General features: G+C 53.5%; 1 protein-coding gene across 3 annotated transcripts in view; it reads right to left on the bottom strand.

Annotated features, from left to right (window-relative positions):
* ATF7 (activating transcription factor 7) overlaps positions 1-19,565 on the bottom strand; it is a 230,292-nt gene that overhangs the window by 3,635 nt on the left and 207,092 nt on the right. For all 3 annotated transcript variants that reach the window (XM_061443635.1, XM_061443636.1, XM_061443637.1), the window contains 8 exons: positions 16,579-16,675; positions 13,401-13,519; positions 10,645-10,779; positions 9,513-9,670; positions 6,657-6,756; positions 5,056-5,169; positions 3,782-3,928; positions 1,563-1,760 (listed from right to left, as the gene is read on the bottom strand). In XM_061443635.1, the coding sequence (XP_061299619.1) occupies positions 1,563-1,760; positions 3,782-3,928; positions 5,056-5,169; positions 6,657-6,756; positions 9,513-9,670; positions 10,645-10,779; positions 13,401-13,519; positions 16,579-16,675 (1,068 nt within the window). The remainder of the gene's footprint in view (positions 1-1,562; positions 1,761-3,781; positions 3,929-5,055; positions 5,170-6,656; positions 6,757-9,512; positions 9,671-10,644; positions 10,780-13,400; positions 13,520-16,578; positions 16,676-19,565) is intronic.

Raw genomic sequence — 19,565 nt, 5'->3', positions numbered from 1 at the left:
TGCATGAATGTGCCCCACCAATTTACAATGTGTTGTCTAACCTGAGATGTCTCCAGCCCAGGAACACCAAACAGTGGTTTTGGGGTTGGGGAATCTAGTGTGTAAGACATGAACACACATTTCCCTCCAGCAGCCCCTCGCTATGTTAATCACCTAATCCTGGACATCCATTTGCCTGATTCCTCTTGCAAATGCTGCTGGCTCTGATGGAAAACTAAACAGAGTGAGAAGCTGAGTGTAAAACCAACTCAGGCCATGCCAAGCCCTGGGGAACATCAGAGCTCCTCCAAGCTCTCGGTACCTCTGTGGGCTTCGTCTGTAAAGCAGACCTGCTGCCCTGAAGACTTTGTGCAAGTGTGTTATTCCTCTGCTGAGATGTTTGGAGAACCAGCTGGAATGAAGTCAATTGTATTTCAAAACTGCCTGAGGAAACAATGTCTATAATTATCTTGGGAAGAGAATGAAAATACCACGATCAGTGCTATTGAAAATCCCAGCACATGAGTCACAAGCCACCAGAACGGACCCCAGCTCAGTCTTTGCAGACCCTTCAATCCTTAGCATCAACAAGGGGGCTGACAGCAATGGAAGTGAAGTCTGTATTTTACATGGGCTACACTTCTTTTAGGAACACCAGGGTGCTGCTGGAGAACCAGGAAAACCCCATTGTCCAGGAAAAAGCAGCAGCGTGGCTGCAGAGCCTCGCTGCTCACCCTGGTGCCAGGTCCTCTGTGCAGGGAAGGGAACCAAGGCTGCTTTTGCTGACCCCATGCCAGTAAAGAGCTCTCCCTTATGCAGGGAAGCTGCTTCCTGGGGCCCCCATGCCCTGCTCCTGAGGCTGATGTTGCTGCCTTGATGGGCAGAGCCCATTTGAGGGGACAGGGAGAGAAACCAGAGCACTGAAGAGCTCTTCCCCCATGGCGTGCTCGAGGCAGAGCATCAGGATGGAAAGCAAGGAGTGAGATTTGTTGAAGGTGGTGGGCGAGGAGAAGCTCCCCATGACCTGGCCTCAGTGTGTGCTTGAGCCCAGCTTCCCTCTGTGTGCTGGTCTGCACCCCCAGAGTATGAGCAGCAGCTCAGGGATGGGATCCTGCACCTCTGCCATGCTCTGGGGAGACCCCTCTGCAGTCCTGCACTCAGGATGCTGAAGAGAGACCTTCATCAGGGACTGTAGCAACAGGACAAGGGGTGATGGGTTCAAACAGGCAAAGTTCAGGTTAGATGTAAGGCACAAGCTGTTCCCCATGAGGGTGGTGAGGCACTGGAATGGGTTGAATGGAGAAGGTTTGGATGCCCCTTCCTTGGCAGTGTTCAAGGCCAGGCTGGACACAGGGGCTTGGAGCAACCTGCTTTAATGGAAGGCGTCCCTGCCCGTGGCAGGGGGGTGGAGCTGCATGAGCTGAAAGTCCCTTCCAACCCAAATCCTTCCATGAAATCTAGAGGCAGCACTCCTGTTCCAGACAGCAGCACGCTGTCCTCGCAGCACGGGGGAAGCCGCTCCCTGCAGAGTGACGGTCCTAACGCTGGCAAGGGGCTGTGCTCAGCCTCGGTTACATACTCACGCTCAGCTGGATGTTCTGGGTCGTGAGCTCCTCAGCTTTCTTCTCCAGGGAGGACACCCAGAGCTTGCGTTTCTGACGGCAGCGGGAGGCTGCTGCCCGGTTCCGCTCCAGGAACCGCTGCCGGCGCTCATCCGGGTCTTCATCCACAGTGCGCCTCCGCCGCCCGCCGGTGCTGGGGGTGGGCTGGGCTGGGGAAACCTGGTGGTGAAAGAGACGTTGAAGGGCAGGCAGGCACACAGCAGCACAACCAGGCTCGGCAGAGGAGACCGGCGTTAAAAGAGATCTGGTTCTGCAGAGCAGCCAGAGCTGCCCAGCGCAGTGATGGAGCGAGGGCAGACAGGGGAGCTGGGGATAAAGTTCAGTTCTGAGCCCTCACTACAGGAGAAACATTGAGGTGCTGGAGCGGGGCCAGAAAAAGGCAAGAGACAGCCAAAGAGGAGGGATGGCAAACTCACAGGGCTAAAGACCATGGATGGACTCAGCACCAGGCTTTGTAGGCAGCAAGAGCTCAACCAGGTGAGGTGGATTGCTGAGGCTGATTGCTGAGGTTTCAGGAGTAAAATGCACTGATTGACCCAGGTGAAAGGACAGAGCCTCTGATCTGACCCCAATCACCATCAGCTCCCATTGGTGAGGAGCTGTGGAGCAATGAGAGGATGCTGTGAGGGAAGGGAAGGATGGACAGAGAAAGGATGGACAGCTCTGAGCTCCTCACTACAAGAGAGACATTGAGGTGCTGGAGCGGGGCCAGAGAAGGGCAGCGGAGCTGGTGCAGGGCCTGGAGCACAGGGGTGATGGGGAACGGCTGAGGGATCGGGGGGGGTTCAGATGGAGAAGAGAAGGCTCAGGGGGGACCTGATTGCTCACTGACAGCAGGATGGAGCCAGGAGGGGGCTGGGCTCTGTTCCCAAGGGATGGGGCAAGAGGAAACGGCCTCAAGCTGCACCAGGGCAGGTTTAGATGGAGATAAGGAACAATTCCAAACCCAGCCCAGGGGTGCTCAGGCATTGGAACAGGCTGCCCAGGGCAGGACTGCAGTCACCGTCCCTGCAAGAGTTCACACACCGTGCAGATGAGGCCCTCAGTGCCACGGATTAGTGGTGGCCTTGGCAGTGCTGGGGAACAGTTGGATTTAATGAGCTTAAAGCTGTTTTCCAATCTGGTTGGTTCTATGATTCTAAAGAGCCTTTCCCAGGTGTTTCTGGCAGCCCTTCCTCAGTGGAGTCTGCAAACTTCCTAAACGAACTCTCTGGGATCCTGAAGCCAGTGAATGGGTGAATGTCAGGGAATTAGTTAAATCCCAAACTCCTACAGTCACCTAACGGCACGTAACCAAGAGCAGGAGTTTCCTCCCCTCCATGCCAAGGAGCTAAGGTGGTAAATGACCACACAGAGAAACCACCTTCCTTTTGACTTCACTTAGAGTTTTAAAAGCACTTTGGGGACTCCCACATGGGCAGGGCTCAGGGATCAGCTGCCAGAGGGTGACATCCAGCTGCAGGGCTGGGAGCACTCAATCCCACTCTGACGCACGCAACCACGCACGGGTCCAAGCTCCGTCTCCACTTGGGTTCAGTAACTCATCCACAGAGCACAAACAAATTCCAGCTTGGGAGCGGATCATCTGCTTTCAGAATGAAGCTGGGTTCAATTTGCCCTGGATACCTCCAGCTAAAGAAGCTCTCAGAGGCAACTGGCATAAGTAAAGCGACACATTTCCTGCTTTGATATGGGGAGAACAAAGGGAAAAGTCAGGGAGGGCAAAGGCACAACCTTGCTGGTGCTTCTGCGAGGGCTCTGTAATTACACCACCACAATCAGGGAGTGCAGCTCCACTCGGGTACTCGCTGTCAGGCAGCATATGGATATTAAACTTTTGGAAGCCTATCTAACTGATGGAGCAGGTGGCGATCCTGCTGGAAAGCTGGCATTTGGTGAGCTGGCAGGAGCTACTGGAGCTGATTGCCTAAGAGGGGAGCATTTAACCCCAGTAATTGAGCAGAGAGAAGAGAGCGAAAATATTCTTTCCAAACTCCAGACCTTGTCAAGCAAATGGACGTGTTGCTGAAGTTTGCTGCCTGGTGGTGTTGGAGAGCATTAGCAGCACTGAAAAACAAGGCTTTTTAACCCATTCTGCAAAACAGGAAGCCACAAGGTTTTCCCCTGCCTTCCCCAAGGCCCTGGAACACCCCAGCAGCTCCAGCCCTGCAGCAGCAGACCTGTGGTTGAGCTGGGGAAGGGGCATCAGGGTGCTGGACAAGGATCTGACTCTGCTCCGGACGTGCGGTCACCATCGTGCTGGCTGAGCCCACCACCAGGTTGCTGCCGTTCAGTGAGGAAGACGCCGCCAAGCTGGCCTTCAGCCTCTGTTAAAGGAGGAAAAAGGACATCAGGGGACCTGTTCTCCATGCTGTGAAGGCTTTAACCGGCTCCTCTATCACCCCAGGAGTGATGGGGATTGGGCTCTTCAGAGAATGTGGCTGATTCAAATCCAACCGAAAGCCATCACCATCTGGCCTTCCCAAAGGCAGCTTTCAGCTTAGACCCAAGCAGACAGGTGTCCACATCCCAAAATTACTACTGCAGCTGGCACCAGTCAACTCCCAGCTGGCAGGATCTGCAGACAGACCATGGACTGAACAGGCTGCAGAGCCCAACTGTCCTTCATCACCCGCAGAAGGGTCCTTCTGGGATGGAGAAGGACCTACACATGATTGAGACCATGTCTTGCAAGCAGCCAGAGCAGCCAGATACAGGCCAGTGGGGCAGGATGGCTCCTCTATGCCTCAGCGCTGTAGCTCTGATCTGCCCCTGGATCCTGCAGACACCAAAACAGGGTGCAGTGGGAGCAGTGACAACAGTGAGCAGCTCTAAGAGGTGGGTTTGCAAACAGCTCCACCCCATCCAGGCCAAAAAATCGGGGGGGGGGGGTGTCACAGAATCAGAGAATCATTGAATGGGTTGGGTTGGAAGGGAGCTGAAAGCTCATCCAGTTCCAAGCCCCTGCCATGGGCAGGGACACCTTCCACTAGAATAGGCTGCTCCAAGCCTCATCCAACCTGGCCTGGGTTTGCTCCCCCCTCTTCTTCCACCTTGCTTGAGTCATGAGGAACCAAGAGAGGAAAACTCTTTTATAAGCTTTGAAAGGGATTTACATGAAAGCCATTCCCAGGATCCTTGGATTACAGCGCAACATCTCTTCTCTTGGCTCTGCCTTCCTCAAGCCCACCTCCAACCCATCTGTTATTTTGGAACTAGAACTAAAGAGGCGCATTTAGGATGGGGCTGACGTTTGCCCTGACAACAACGTGCCTCCTCTGCCTGCCAGAGCCGCAGTGCTGATGAGCCTGATATTCCTGGTGGCATTTCCAACACCTGCTCCTGGAATGGGAAGATGCTCTGATGGCTCGGCAGGATTTCCAAGAAGCCACTGAAGACTCGGGGACAACACCAGGGACGTGATGCCCTCCCCAGCATGGATTCAAACACTTACCATTTTGGCTTCTGAGTGCACTGGAAGTCCTGACGGGGAAATGGACCCGCTGCTGTTGATGGGCGGCCCAGGAATCCCGGGAATGTTTGGCACCATGGACATCGGCCGAGCCAGCTATCGGGGAGGAAGCAACACGAGGGGTTTGGAAGCTCAGGGGCTTTCAGGCCGCGCTCCGTGAAGCAGCTCTGTCATAATTCCCCAACTGAGCCCATTTATAAAGCCTGACAAAGGCACAGCCTTTAACTGCTGCCATCAATTCCTGCTGCTGTCACTGAAGGCCAGCAGCCACTCCTTTGGTGGCCATGGTGCCTGTTTCAGAATCACCCAGCCATCTCAACCACTGAGGACAGGAGGAGGGCAGCTCTAAAGCCTCCTTTCCTTCCCTTCCTTTCCCTTCCCTCCCAGAGGGCTTTTCCCCACCAGCACAGGAGAGCGGATACAGTGGGAGGGTATTAGATCCCCTCTAGATCTCAGCATAGCTCTACTGCAAAGCGGCCACAACACCAAGGGTAAGGCAGAGCATCCCTGCACAAAGCTTTCTCCCTCCACAAAGAGGGGAAAAACCAGAGTATGCACTTGCTTTTATGAGCCACTCAGGTGTGCTGTTGTAAAGCACTACATGTAGGGACAGAACAAGGGGAATGGCTTTAACCTGCCAGAGGGGAGACTGAGATGAGCTCTTAGGCACAAGTTCTTCCCTGTGAGGGTGCTGAGGCGATGGCACAGGGTGCCCAGAGAAGCTGTGGCTGCCCCATCCCTAGCAGTGTTCAAGGCCAGGTTGGACACAGGGGCTTGGAGCAAGCTGCTCCAGTGGAAGGGGTCCCTGCCCATTGCAGGGGGTGGAACTGGATGATCTTAAGATCCTTTCCAACCCAACCATTCCACGACTGTGATACTAGAAAACACAAGGTGTGTTTCAAACAAACAGGAAGGTTTGAAGATGTTTCCATGCCTACAAGCTGAGCTGAGCTGCCTGCGCATCTGCCTGCTTTGACATCAACGTTCCTGTTACCTGAGGCAGGAGGTTTTGCCCGTTACATGCCCAGCAGGACAGGCAGGATCCACATGGGCTGCCTGGTCAGGAGCTGAAGCACTCAGAAGAGGGACAAGGCACCCACCCACCAGGCAAATCTGCTCCTGAGCTCTGCAGCATGGAAAATTCTCCGTATGGAAAAGCACACCCCTCACGGCTGATATTGCAAAAGCTCTTTAGCCCATTGGCAAAGCTAGGGTGGCTTTCCTAGCCTGCAAAACCAACATGTTCTCTGCAAGCTCCAACGCTTTCAATTGAGGTACGCTGTTCCAAATGGAAGCAGCTAATCAGGGATCCTGCAGTTCCCAGCTCCGGATCAATGGCATGAGCCATCTGTCCGGGCAAAGCTTTGTTTTATTCCAGACTTATTGCCCTCTAGTGTGATGGACGTGCTATTGCTGCCTTGCCAGAGCTGCCCCCCTCCTCCTCCTCTTCCAAGCCTTATCTTGCACAGAGGGGGAGATATATTTTAACGCTGACAAAATGAGAAGCGTCTGCATCTATTTGGCAGGAGCAAAACGCTGTCCCCTCCTCTGCCATGCAGGGCTGTGCTGGAAGCTTCTCTCACCGATATAACAGAAGGCATCTGCACGGGAGGGCCTGGGAGCACGGGCATGGTCTGTCCATTTGCAAGCTGCACGACAAGGGGCAGGGATCCTGTGGGAGACCTGCAGAAACAACAGTTGGAGTTCACATGGATGGCTTCAAGTTTATGCTGTCCCGGCAGCCCCCCGAGCTCAAGGGCACAAGCACAAGTTCATTCTGGTTAGCAGATTTGGGCTCCTTTTCCCATTTCCCTTCCCTGGGGTGATCCCAGCTGCTGCTCCTCACTCGGGGCTGGCAGTGATGTGGGTGGCCCTGGGATATGATGTGCCCCTGGGTGTACACAGGCTGGGTAAAATATGCTGGCTGAGGCACAGTGTCCACCTGAACAGACAGAAAAGCAGAGCCAAGAGCTGCTGCAGCTCCTCCTTGGAGAGATGAGAAGTGTCCTCATGGGCTGAGCCTTGCACCAAGCAGACGGGATCTGGGCTGCTCCTGCCTACCAGGAACTTCTGGTCCTGTGAGCCACATTTGCTGAGCACCCAGGAGAGGGCTTGCAAGGGATTCATCTCCTGTGGCTGAGAGAGCTGGGCTGGTTCAGCCTGAAGAAGAGAAGGCTCCTGAAGGGGAGACCTTAGAGCAGCTCCAGTGCCTAAAGGGGCTGCAGGAAATGCAGAGAGAGGCTTTGGACAAGGGCCTGTAGGGACAGGCCAAGGGGAATGGCTTCAACCTGCCCGAGGGGAGACTGAGATGAGCTCTTAGGCAGAAGCTCTTCCCTGTGAGGGTGCTGAGGCGCTGGCAACAGGGTGCCCAGAGAAGCTGTGGCTGCCCCATCCCTGGCAGTGTTCAAGGCCAGGTTGGAGCAAGCTGCTCTAGTGGAAGGTGTCTCTGCAAGTGGCAGGGGTTGGGAAAGCTTTAAGGTCCCTTCCAACCCAACCCAATCCATGATTCTTTGATTTAGTTCCCATTAAAAACCGCTTCTGAATCTGATTCCAGTGAAAACCTCCCAAACCCAGAGTGGGATGGAGAGAGCTGATCTGTGTCTGCTCTGGGAGACAGGAACAGCCCCACTCCCTGAGGGAGGAGAAGATCCCACTGGAGCCTAACTGTGACAGATTACAATTCCTTAGAATTCTTCCCTTGCAGATTGTTCTGCAGTGAAATGCAATGTTCCTGCCTGTGGCAACAGCACGCACTCCCCGCCTGCACTTCAGAGCATCTAAAACCTCCCTGTGCTCCTGCTCTGAGCCTCCCGACTCAGCCTTTCTAGGAGAACAGAGGAAAAGCTGGAGCTGATGTGCTCCAGACGACAGGGAGAGGAAGGAAACCACCCCTCTGCCAGCAAGGGCTGATGTCCTGCTCCTCCTCCGTTCCTAGCAGCGCAGCAGGGAACCGAATGGAGGCAGAGATGAGCCAGGAAGAGCAGAGCAGAGCTGCTGGGAGCAGCAGGACTTTGGGGGAAGGATGAAAAAGGGATGGAGGAGGTTGGGCTGACTCCTCCGAGGAAGCTGTGCTGGCATGGAGTAAGGGCAGGGTGGGGAGCAGCAGGAGCTGTGGGTCAGAGGAGGGGGGAGTTCATGGTGCCAATAACTCAGGCTGGAATTTTTAAGGCTGCCTTGGGAACGCGAACGCTCGCCTCTCATTCATTTCTATTGGGCATCCCAAATCCTCCAGGCTGCTTTTGAAAATCCCAGCCTAACAAGGCGAGTTACAGGGAGGTCACAGCCTCCCCTCCATCTCTGTCACGCTGACAGCCCTGCCACGTCTGCACCAGCCCCAATGCAGGGACACTCAAAGCTGCAACCCCATCCCTGAGGAGGGATCGACCCCCCGTGGGCTACAAAGGGAATATAAAATCATATTCAAGTCCAGCTTACTCCAGTTCTGCTTTCTGCATGCCTCGAAGCACAAGGGGACTCCAAACAGCCTCAGGAGTCGGTGCCTGGGCTGGGTTACAGAATGCCCTTTGGAAAACCTCCGGACAATCACTTAACCCCTTAATGCCTCAGGACAGGATTTAAAACTTTCCATCAGGAAATCGGGATTGATGGTGCCAGGGGGTCAGAGCAAAAAAACCATACATACAAATATGAACTGACAGCCAGAACAAATGGGCTGGTTAATGTAAGGAGCCAGCCTCAAACAAGGGTAATTAGAGAGAGGCCAGGACCACAGCAAAAAAGATGCATCCTGACACCAAATAGAAGTGGAGCTAAATATATGTCTCCTGAGGGCTCCCTGTAATGTGTTTCCTGCATCCTTTAGGCTCCTTCCTTTTATGTGCAGGGCTGGAGCTACCCACCAGTGGGACAGGGCTCGTAACTGCTGCAGCGACTGCTCTGGAGCCTTGGCTCCAGATTGTTAAAGGAGCAACAAGGAGCAGGTCATTAGATGTGCCGAAACAAACAGCTCCCGAGGCAGGAGCTGACCACAGAGGAGGCCAGCAGGTTGCAGGAGAGGTTACACTTCAGAGGCAACAGCTGCCTGAGAAAGTCCCAAAGCCATTACAAGAGGCAGACAATTTCCTCTTGCTGCTCCCGCTGCCGTGGCAGTCTCCAAAAGCAACCTGGGAGTCCCCAGCCAAGCCCTGCTCTCACCATAGACAACAAGTGGCATGTCAGCATGGTGGGGGACTGGCTCTAATTCCTCCCCGGGGTGGGTTTTGCCTCGTTTCGTTACACGGAGACAATTAGTTCCTGCTTCCTGCACTCCCACCCCATTCTGCTTCTGCAGACAAGTGCTGCAGCGAGGCCCTTATGCCCAAGCAGCCGCAGCGGGCACCACAGCCCCTCGGTTGTTCTGATCATCAAGGAACTGATTGAGGCACCTAATTACTGCCCAGGCAGCCTGATGGGACAGGAGGAAGCTCCCCTGCACTTACCCGAGCTGTCTGTTGGAAGGGGGAGCCTGGGTGATGACAGAGGTTGGGGAAGGCAGCGTAGGGTGGAGCGGGTCGTAAGCCAAGTGGAGGGGCAGCGAGCCGGGCCGCACGATGGTTGGAGTAGGTGTAGAAATGATGACAGGCTTGGAGGTGATCTCCTGAAGAGGAACAACAGGCAGTGGACATGCTGTGAGTTATCAGTTTAGTAGTGACCTGGTTTTCTCTTCCTTCTGATGGCTTAAGAGCAGTTTAGTGCTACAGAAACTGAGGCATGAGGGGAGCAACTTACCCAAAGCCACAGGGATTTGATGGCAGAGCAGGGAGTGGGACATGGCAGTTCAGATCCTGCTGTCTGCAGCAGCCTCTGGGAAATAATCCCCCTCCTTGAATTACTGCTCCAGCCCCAGCTAGCATCTCTAGGGTGGGAAGTTATTCAGAGGGAGGATGTCACGTGGATAATGTGACACCTTAGAGCAGCTCCAGTGCCTAAAGGGGCTGCAGGAAACGTGGAGAGGAGCTTTGGACAAGGGCCTGTAGGGACAGGCCAAGGGGAATGGCTTCAACCTGCCAGAGGGGAGACTGAGATGAGCTCTTAGGCAGAAGCTCTTCCCTGTGAGGGAACTGAGGTGCTGGCACAGGGTGCCCCGAGAAGCTGTGGCTGCCCCATCCTGGGCAGTGTTCAAGGCCAGGTTGGACACAGGGGCTTGGAGCAAGCTACTCTAGTGGAAGGGGTCTGTGCCCATGCAGGGGTCTGGAACTGGATGAGCTTTAAGGTCCCTTCCAACCCAATCCATTCCATGATTCCATGACTAATCTGCTCTGAATCACCAGCCCTCCAGGACACAGGGAGCTGGTCCTGGCCTCACAGAAGATGCATTAGTTGTATGTCACTTTTGCCCTGCCAGCAAAGCACTCCCAGGGTGAACGCAAGACCTTCTGCAGTAGCCAAATCCACACGGAGACTTCAGGGCAGCAAATGTGTATTTCAGCAAACAAACTTTACTCTTTCTTTCTAAGACAAGTGGCACCTCACAAGCCCAAATCCAGCCCTGACACCCACGTGGAGAAAAGGCTTCTTCTCATCCAGAGGAGAGGCCAACATCTCCATGGGGCACTGGTGGAGGAGACCTACCTTCTCCTTGTTCTGTGGTGACTGTGGGTTAGAGGCAGGGCTGTCTGGTGGGGATGAGTCCACCTCTACCGGCTCCTCCTCCTTTATCTTGATGTCCGGGGTGGAGGGCAGAGACATGTCCAGGGCTCCAGCACTCTACAAGGAAAGCAGCCACAGACTGAAAGGCCAATTAGCTCACATTGTTTGGGAAGCACTGGGCTGCTCCCAGAGGAATTGCTACGGCTCTGCCAAAGGATTATTATTTATCTGGACTGAAGAGCATCTGGGAGCCCGAGGCGGTCGCGCCGGCCCCATCCAAACAGAGACAGAGGCCTGGAGAAGACAGTCTCTGCCCTGGATGGCACCATTCCGTGCTTCCTCAGTAACTCACACACAATTCTTTCCATAGTTTCGATTTTGGGTGCTCTTTTCCCCTCCTCAAAGGGCTCTGCTCAGGAGAACAGGTAACAAAGCCAAATGCCTGCGAGTTCCAGAAGGCACTTTCATTCACAGCAGAGCTGTAAAGCATTGTATAAATCAGCCTGAATTATTTTATGACCCGATTATCAAAAGCAAACAAAGAGCCATGCAAGTTATTAAATATCTATGAGCGCCCCATTAAAATAAAACCCAACCATATGCCTGAACCTGGCAACTTGCCACCCCACCCCACCCCAAGTTCCAGCAATGCCACGTGCCCCATTTTAACCAGTTCATGACTTGCTGGGGACAGGAAAAGGGCAATAAGTGACAATAAGGTGGGGGGATAACTAAAGGGAATGGCCACCTCTCCCATCCTCAGAGCTGGAGGAAGAGGAGACCAGGGAGAAGATGGAGCACCGGAGGAGCACGCACCGGAGCAAGACTCTGCAGGATGCTGCATTTAATTGGGTTCCAACAGACCTCACAAATCACCAGGTCGGTCCCTCCTTCCATCCGGGCCAGGAGAAACTCTTCCTAAATCATTCCTGACAGCTGTTTGTCCAACCTGGTCTCCCTCCCTCCACAATCAATCCCAGCGCTTTCCTTCACTCGCCCCGACCGCTGACAGCTCGTCCGAGCATCCAACCTAAACCTCCTCCTTTGCTGCATTTTAAGTCCTCTCCAGGGAGGGAAAACTGCAGCAAAGAGGGTAAATCCAGGCATCTGTGGATGTGCCTGATGCTCGGAGTGGGGTGCACTGATTTATGCAGGGGCTTTGCTTGCGGTAGGTGCAGTAACCATTTACCTGCCCTCTTTAAGCACTGGGAATCACAAAGGAGAAGGGATTAACATGCAGGAAAGTTTCAAACCACTTAAAGTGCCTCCAGGGAAGCTCCTGCTGTGTCTATGTTTTTAATTAACATGCTGGTGTCGAGACCACCCTTGGAACGGGAGGACAAAACACAAACAGCAGCAGCAACAAGGGCTCCATGCTGCCAAACGGTTGAAAGCATCTCAGAAATGCAGCAGGCAGCTCTGGCCAGGTTTGCTGAGTGACAAGCCATCTGGGCTGGGGGACCTCGCCTCTGCAGAGGTTTTCTAGGAGGGAAAATGCCTCCCCTAATGCCTGAAACCACCCCAAGCTTCACAACACCCCCCTTTGCCTGGCTGCAAGGCAGAAATATTTCGACTGCAGGCATCCTGAAGCGAAAGCCAGGGAACAGCGAACAGCTCAAGGGTCTCAGCTGCAGCTCTTGGGTAGCACAGCTTAGGAGATGGGTGGTCTGACTTCCAAACCAGCTGGCTAGACTGTGGGCTGCTCAACCGTTTCGATGGGAAACCACAAGCAAAAAGCCACCTTCTCCCCTGCACGAAGCTGAGAACAAAAGGCAGGGAAGTCAGAGCCGCGCCGCGCCGCGGAGGCCCGTGCAGCATACCAATGAGAGAGATCAATTTCTGCTTTAAAGAGCCCTGTTATTAGGAGCGAGGCTGAAAGACAGTTTTCAGGTTTAATTCTGAATTCCTCCGTTGCCCATCGGAGGGAAGATTTACGCGGCTTCTGCTCCTGCAGTTTATTTCCGAGCAGCGCCGCTGACTGCGAGCGTATGGACGCCCATAGATCAATTTAGTAAATGTATGTGCCAGCCTAAGAGCCCACCACGCATCTGCTGCTCCTCAGCTCCTGCGAAAGGGAGGGGGAAATGGCCTTAATGAGCTGGTATCCGATGAGATCCCCTTGTCCTTCACCCCCCTCCCTGCGCTCCCCAGGTTGGCAGGGGCAGCCTGAATCGATACCACCTTGCGTAGGAAGGAGCTCTTTGTTAGGAGCAGCCTCTCTCCTCCATGGAGCCCCTGCTCTGTTTGCATGCTCTCGTTTGCATCCCTTCACATGCTAAAGGCGCACAGCTGAGCTGATCCCTGCTGATTGCACCTTAAAGGCATCAGCCTTCAGCATCTCCATCCCAAAGGAAGCTCAGTGAATTTTTGCTGCTTAGCAGAGTCCTGGCTCTTTTCCTGCACCTCCTTCTCAAGGTGCAAGGTATGCTGGGCACTGTCTTGGCTTTCTGGGGGGGGGGGGTTGTTGACGTGAAAGACCGAAGGGGTAATAAACCATCGAAATCCCCTCACACCAGGCCTCGGATTGCAGGATAACCAGCCAAAGTCACCTGAGTTCAAATAATGAAGTTCCATATTAAATCCTAGACGACCCTAAGTTACCCTCCAACAGCCTCTGTTACACCTCCAACACTCCAACACCCTCTGATGCCTTTCACCAGAGCAGCACTGTCCCCCCTCCAGCCCTCACAACATGCACCAAGCTCTGTTTTATCACAACAGTGGCCTTTGCCTCTTGCCTTTTTCTCATCATCCTCTGCAGCTTTCTTGAACTCGTGCTCAAAGGAGCTGGCCAGTTCATTGAAGAGTCCCACTTCTTCACAGTTCTTCAAGAACCGAGTCGGGGTCGGAGTCTGATCTGTTTGGGGTTGTAACACCAAGCATCAGTCAGAGAGAGGGGAGAAAACACATCCTGAACCACCCTAATCCCCTCTGGGGACCCCCAGAATATGGGGTGTTGTGGAAGCCTGGGTGCTTTTCTGCTAAGGTGTGTGTCTTACGTGACGATTCAGAAAGGGGGAACTCATTCCTTATTGATTGTGTCTCTCTGGTACTAAATAACCATCGCAGGCAGTGATTGCTGCAGAATTCCCAGCCTGTGGCTCGTGTGCTGTCCCTCCCATCCCGGGCTTTCGCCTGTCCTCAGCTGAATTGCTGCTGCGAGGAAGGAAATCAGTGAGGTTTCATCTCCCTGAAACAGCAGATCTTACAAATAGAGAGTGATGAGAAGGGAACCAGCTGACTAGAGCAGCTCCAGTGTATGGAATAGAGCCGGGAAGAGCCGCTTCCCTCCCCGTGCTGTCTCCATGCATTAATCCCATCCTCGGACAGGCGGCTCCGTGGGAGTGCTGATCGTTACCACCCTGTCCAAAGCCATCCCTCTGGGGCCCGTTTTCCACCAGATTAACACGTTGAGTCATGATCTCTCTGGCCATCACCCAGGCTATAAAGCAGGAAGCAATGGCCCTGCTCCCGGTGAGCCTCGTGCTGCACGCATGACGTTAGGTCAGGAGTCCAGGTACCAGTGGGAACCCGGCACGAGCACACGGCACCGACAGAATCCATCTGGCAGCAGAAGCACATGGATTCGGAAGCACAAAGGGGATCCCTGGCATCGTTTAGCCTGACCTCCTGCATAAAACATCAGCTGCTTGGCACGGATGCTCCCCGGGCGAGCCGCGGGAGCGATGCGTGAGCTGAAGGGGCTATGGGAAACATCCCCTTCCATTTCCAGCCAGGGGTGGGGAGTCTTCGGGAAGCCACTCCGGTGATTCCTTCCCCTCGCTGTCACAGGACTACACGTTATTCCCAGCCTGTTCAAACCCTACCTCTTGCCTTTGTCGATAAAGCAAAGGTCTCCTCTGAGCACACTTTGCTTCCCCCCCACCCACACATCTCTCGTCATTAAACCAAGAAACTTAGTCAGCTCAAGATCTCGGCAGGAGGTGGTTTTTCCAGGGCTTTAACAGCTCTCCGGGCTCTTTCTGGACCATTCCCTGTTCAGCAATGTCCTTCCAAGCCATGCACACCAGCCCAGAGCCCAAATCTCTACCAGCTCTAACCAGCAGAGAGAGGACAATTCCTCAGGACTTGCTTTAGGCTCAGCACGGCGAGAGCCGCACGTTGAATCCTCCTGCACATCCACGCACAGGCGGCTGCCCTGGGCTCGGCACAAAGCAACAGGGAGGGAGAGAACAAGAAAAGCCAGAGACAAAATGGTGGCTTAATAAAAGCCAACCAGAAAGGACATTAGGAATGTAGGGCAATAACAGCCTGGATCTCGCTGCTCAAAGCCAGCGTGCTTTATAGCCCCCGCAACCCCCAGGCTGCTCAGGCTGCGTCAAGATCTCAGCCAGGGAAAGGCAGCGTTAAATAGGCTGGTCCTGCACTGCCCACAGCTAAAGAAGTTGGGGGGGTTTATTATGTTCTTTGTGGTTCAGCCCTGAGCAACCCACTGAGCATCGGCTCAAGAGGGGCTGGGAGAGGGGCTGGACCGTGTTCCTTGTGCTAAAACTGAATCCCTGCATCCCACCCATGGTTTTACCTGCTGGAGCTTGGGCACAAGAGGAATCTACAGCTCTGGGAGAATCATAGAATCACTCCGTGGTTTAATCTACAGCTCTGAGGGCTGCAAAGAGGAGGGTTTTGAGCAAGCTGCTCTAGTGGAAGGTGTCCCTGTACCTGGCAGGCGGTTGGAACCGGATAAGCTTTAAGGTCCCTTCCAACCCAACCCATTCTATCATTTTAATGCTGTCTCCCTGTTGGAGCAGGTGGAATTTTGGCTGGAGATGGGACCATCCCCCGTTCCTGCTCCCCCATCACCACCCGCCCAAGCTACACCCTGCATTGAGCAAGCAAAAGCTGTGAACCCTGTTTAGAAAGGGGGGGAACTGAAGCTAAAAGCATCTGTAGGAATGTGAGGGTTCTTTCAGCCCCTGCCCCAAATTCTTCACCATCCATTCCCAAGAGCCTCATCCCACTTGTAACCAAATCTCCCTCCGGGAGCCTGCTCTGCCTCTCCAAGGGGAAGCTTTGTGCCCTTCTAGCAAAGCCTGCAGCAGCTCTCCTACGATCCTACCTGCAGCTACAATTAAGTTGAAGGCTTTACGGAACCAACTGAATTGCTGTTTCCTGCTCCAACACCAAAGTGGGGCTGGAGATAGGGAAAGGATGCCAGGCTCTTCAGCTCCATTTCCCCTTCTGAACTCTGAAGGCTTCACAAAGCATTTCCTCCTCTCTTCTTGTTCTCAGCAACAGCCTTTGCAGCCAGGGGTAACACAAACCTTCTAAGCAGCCTGACTGAACAGGGCCTGACAAGGCAGGCGGGTATCTGTAACCAGCAATGATCTGCTGCCAGACAGCGATATATGGGGGGGGGGTGTGCTTTTGTTCTCCCAATCTTATAAAGGCTGCATTGACCCCGTGCTGCAGGAGCTCCTCATTTGGGCTCTGCAAAGGCACAAACTGGTGCGCTCAATGGTGCTTTAATTTATTAACTGCTAGCCTAAAAGCTCACCAAAATTGACACCTGGGCTGAGGAGAGGAAGCTGAGTTTGTCAGCTTGTGCTCCTCGTCCTCAAAGCGCACGCAGGAACGTGAAAGCCCTTTTGGCCATAAATCTTCCAGTCCTAATAAAAAAGGGTGAGAGCTAGAAAAAAAAAAAAAAGAGGAGGAGGAGGGGAAAAAAAAAAAGAGCCCAAACCCCACAAAACCTGATACTGCCATAAAAAAGGGAAAAAAATAGCAACTTGGAAGCCTCTGGCTTTCCTTTCCTCCTGATTAAATGCAGATCACAAGAGGGTTTTATGGGAGGTAGAGCCGTTTTGCAGTGCATCTGGTCCCTGGTATTAATCTTGCAGTCATGCTGTATTAATGTGCCCTATTTCCCGCGCTGGCCTGGCTCGGAGCGCCGCATACCTGCGATGATGACTGAGTCGGTCCGAGCGGGGCCGAATTTCAATGTCATCTCATGCTTGTGTTTATGAACAGCCAGGTGGTCTTCGTTTGTAAACCTCTGCAATGAAACCATTGAGAGAGGGGTGAAGAAATGCAGGGGGGCTTTAACGGGTACATCCTGCAGGAGGATGGGGAAGGGGGAGGAAGGGAAAGTCGCCCGGAGAGAAACGGTAACGCAGTCACTGCCAAGTGTTAAAGCCAAACCAGAGCGGGACATGTTGGGTGGGAAGTGGGGTGTGGAAGGAAAATGCCATTCCATGGGGCTTCTGGGTGATGAGGGACAAATACTGTTGTTAATACTAATAGTAATGATGATGATAATACATTTTGCTAAGCATTGCAACCGATGTCGGAGATGTAAACCCGCCCTGCTCACTCGGTGAGAGGCTCCCCTTTATTGCTGCCCAATGGAGGGATGAATTAGGGGCTGTTAGGGAATGATTTTGGGATGGTATGTGGCAAAGCTGGCACCTGCCCACTCATCCAGGCTGTGGCTTATGGAGCAGGATGGAGCGAGATGCCCGCCGTGCAGCTTGCCGATGGCGCAGCCGAAGCACGGCCACTGTGGAACACGGAGAGGGGGGATGCAGCATAAAGACTCCATCTGAAATTCCACCTGAATTGCAGGATAAAATCCCACCCGTGATAGCTTTAGGGATGCGCCGGGTAGGGGAGCCGAGTGCGCGGGGCTGATACCCAGACAAAAGGGCAGCATCATCCGTTACGGGGCTGCTTTGAACGGCTGCACCAGCCCCAAGCATCGGGATCAAGGAAAGGGCAGGGGAAGGGGTGAGGCAGGGATGGGGTTAAAGCAAATCATCATAAAGACCCGAGGATGGATTGCGCCTCTCCTAATAGACTGCGACAAAGCGGGAGCTGAGGGCACAGCTCGGGCCGTACCGCAGGATTTTTATGCATCCCGGAGCCGCGCGGCATCGGGCTCGTTTCTAGAAAGAGCTGCTGCTGCAGTGAAACATTCCTGCCCTTTTCCCCCTTCCTTTTGTCTTTCAGATGATCTTTAAGTTCCCTTCCAAGCCTCCTGATTGCGTGAGTCTCTTTAAAGCATCCAACAAACAACCCCAACCCAAAGCCACCTGTGTCGGTGAATCAGCTCGAGCATCACGCCCCGGGTGCGCTCGCTCTCGCCGATGCTTATTTACAACTCAGATTTATTTGCCTTTATTAAGCAAATCCCTGTTTTCCAGGCTTGGAAGCTGCCACGGTGCCTTCCTGGGAGCTGTGTGACATAGCAGGGATGTTAGTGGAGGGAAGGAACAGCAATGCCGAGACAACGGGCGCATCCGCACACATCCCATCCATCTTCCCCTTCGGTGCAATAAGGGTGTTATCAAAGCGTCCTTCAAACATGCTATAGGAGAAGGTGCTTTTGGTGATGACTCGTCGCCGGGGCTCAAGTTAACACAAATTCAGAGCTCGTGGGTCCTAATGGTATTGCAGGAAGAAGAGGTTTTGGCTGTGTAATTCCAGGTGGGCACGCTGCAGCTTTCCCGCTGCTGCTCCCAGACCCGGTCCGCATCTAAACCTTAACTACAATTTATTAATGGCTTTGTTAAAGACACACATGCCCTGGGTTCCTTTATTCCCTGCAACTCCCCAAACCCCTCAGCTCTGCTCCAAACACAGCCTCCATTCCAACCAGCGCTACAAATCCCGGCCATTCCAAAGCATCCCCAAACAAAGGAGAAGCGAGCGAAGCGCCGCCGTCCTTTTCCCAATGGGAAAAGACCAAATCTGCAGCATTGTTTTGCATCGCTCTTGGGGAAAAGGAGAAGGGGGGGACACAGGGAGGGAAAAGGGGGGGCACTGACACTTGGTCATGTTTCTAGCCCCAAAAGCACCTCAGGTTTTTAAGGGGCTCGGCTGCCATCCCCGCTCGCCCTTGCGATGACAAGAGAATAGGTGGGTTACGGTAAGCAGAGAAAGATAAATCAGGGTTTTGGTGAGGAGCAAGGAGCAGCCGGTTCCAGATGAATACAGAGCAGGCAGGAGGCTGCTGCTCCCGGAATATGGAGCACCCTGAGCCAGGGGAACAAGGAAAAGGAAGAAAATCCCCACTTCTGGTTTAGACCCAAGATTCTTAGGTCAATGCAGGAAGTGGCACAAGGAAGAGGCAGAGAACGGGGTCTCATTTCCCTCCCCGGCTCCACCATGGGCACGGTTCAGCCCAGCTTTGCTATACCTGAATTTATTTTAATGTTTCATTTTGCTCCACTGCTGCCTTTTTTTTCTTTATCCTTCCCCCCCCCCCCCTTTTTATTTTTTCTAGGGCACTTTCCCTGCTTTCGGTGCGTGTTACAGCTCTATTTAACATCTTTATGTGGTCTCACAGGCTGGGGAGCTCTCTTTTTCCCTGCACAGAAATGCTCACAGACACAATATATCTTTCCACATACATTTCCAAACGCCGAAACCTAGAGGCTGAGTCTGGCACTTCAGTTCTAAATCATGTCATTTTACACAGAGAACGAAAGCGGGGGGAGAAAGGGGGGAAGAGGAGGGAGAAGGGGGGGGGGGGGGGGGGGAAATGGAATGAGTTAAAGCCACAGCATTGGCTTTAATATTTAATCTCCTTCCATCAGCAGCTGCCATCCAGCAGTGTTATTTCAGCCCGCTATTCTGTGGGTGTCGGAATTAAAAGGAAGAGGTAGACTATGAACTCTTTGGGATAACGAAAAATCAAAGGGCTTCACACCCAGGGCTGAGTAAAACCTGAGTTTCAACACCACCCACCGCCCCGAGTCCTGCTTTTCTCTCCCTTCGGATGGCATGTGGGGGTTTTGGGAAGCACAGGGTTGGGTTTATTTACCCCAGAGACTGTAACAGCTTTTGGGAGAAAAGAGACTCGAGGCAGCCTAAAGCTGGCCACTCCACATTCCTCACTCAAACAGGCTGTGACAGCCCCATCAATAAACGTGCTCCCTTCAAAA

Source organism: Pezoporus flaviventris, unplaced genomic scaffold (assembly GCF_033815535.1).
Source record: "Pezoporus flaviventris isolate CSIRO_AGI_PZ_B2104156 unplaced genomic scaffold, CSIRO_AGI_Pfla_v1 ptg000455l, whole genome shotgun sequence".
In the NCBI taxonomy this organism is placed as follows: Eukaryota; Metazoa; Chordata; class Aves; order Psittaciformes; family Psittacidae; genus Pezoporus; species Pezoporus flaviventris.
The sequence above is the reverse complement of the archived record's forward strand: the minus strand, read 5'-3'. Positions and strand labels throughout refer to the sequence as shown.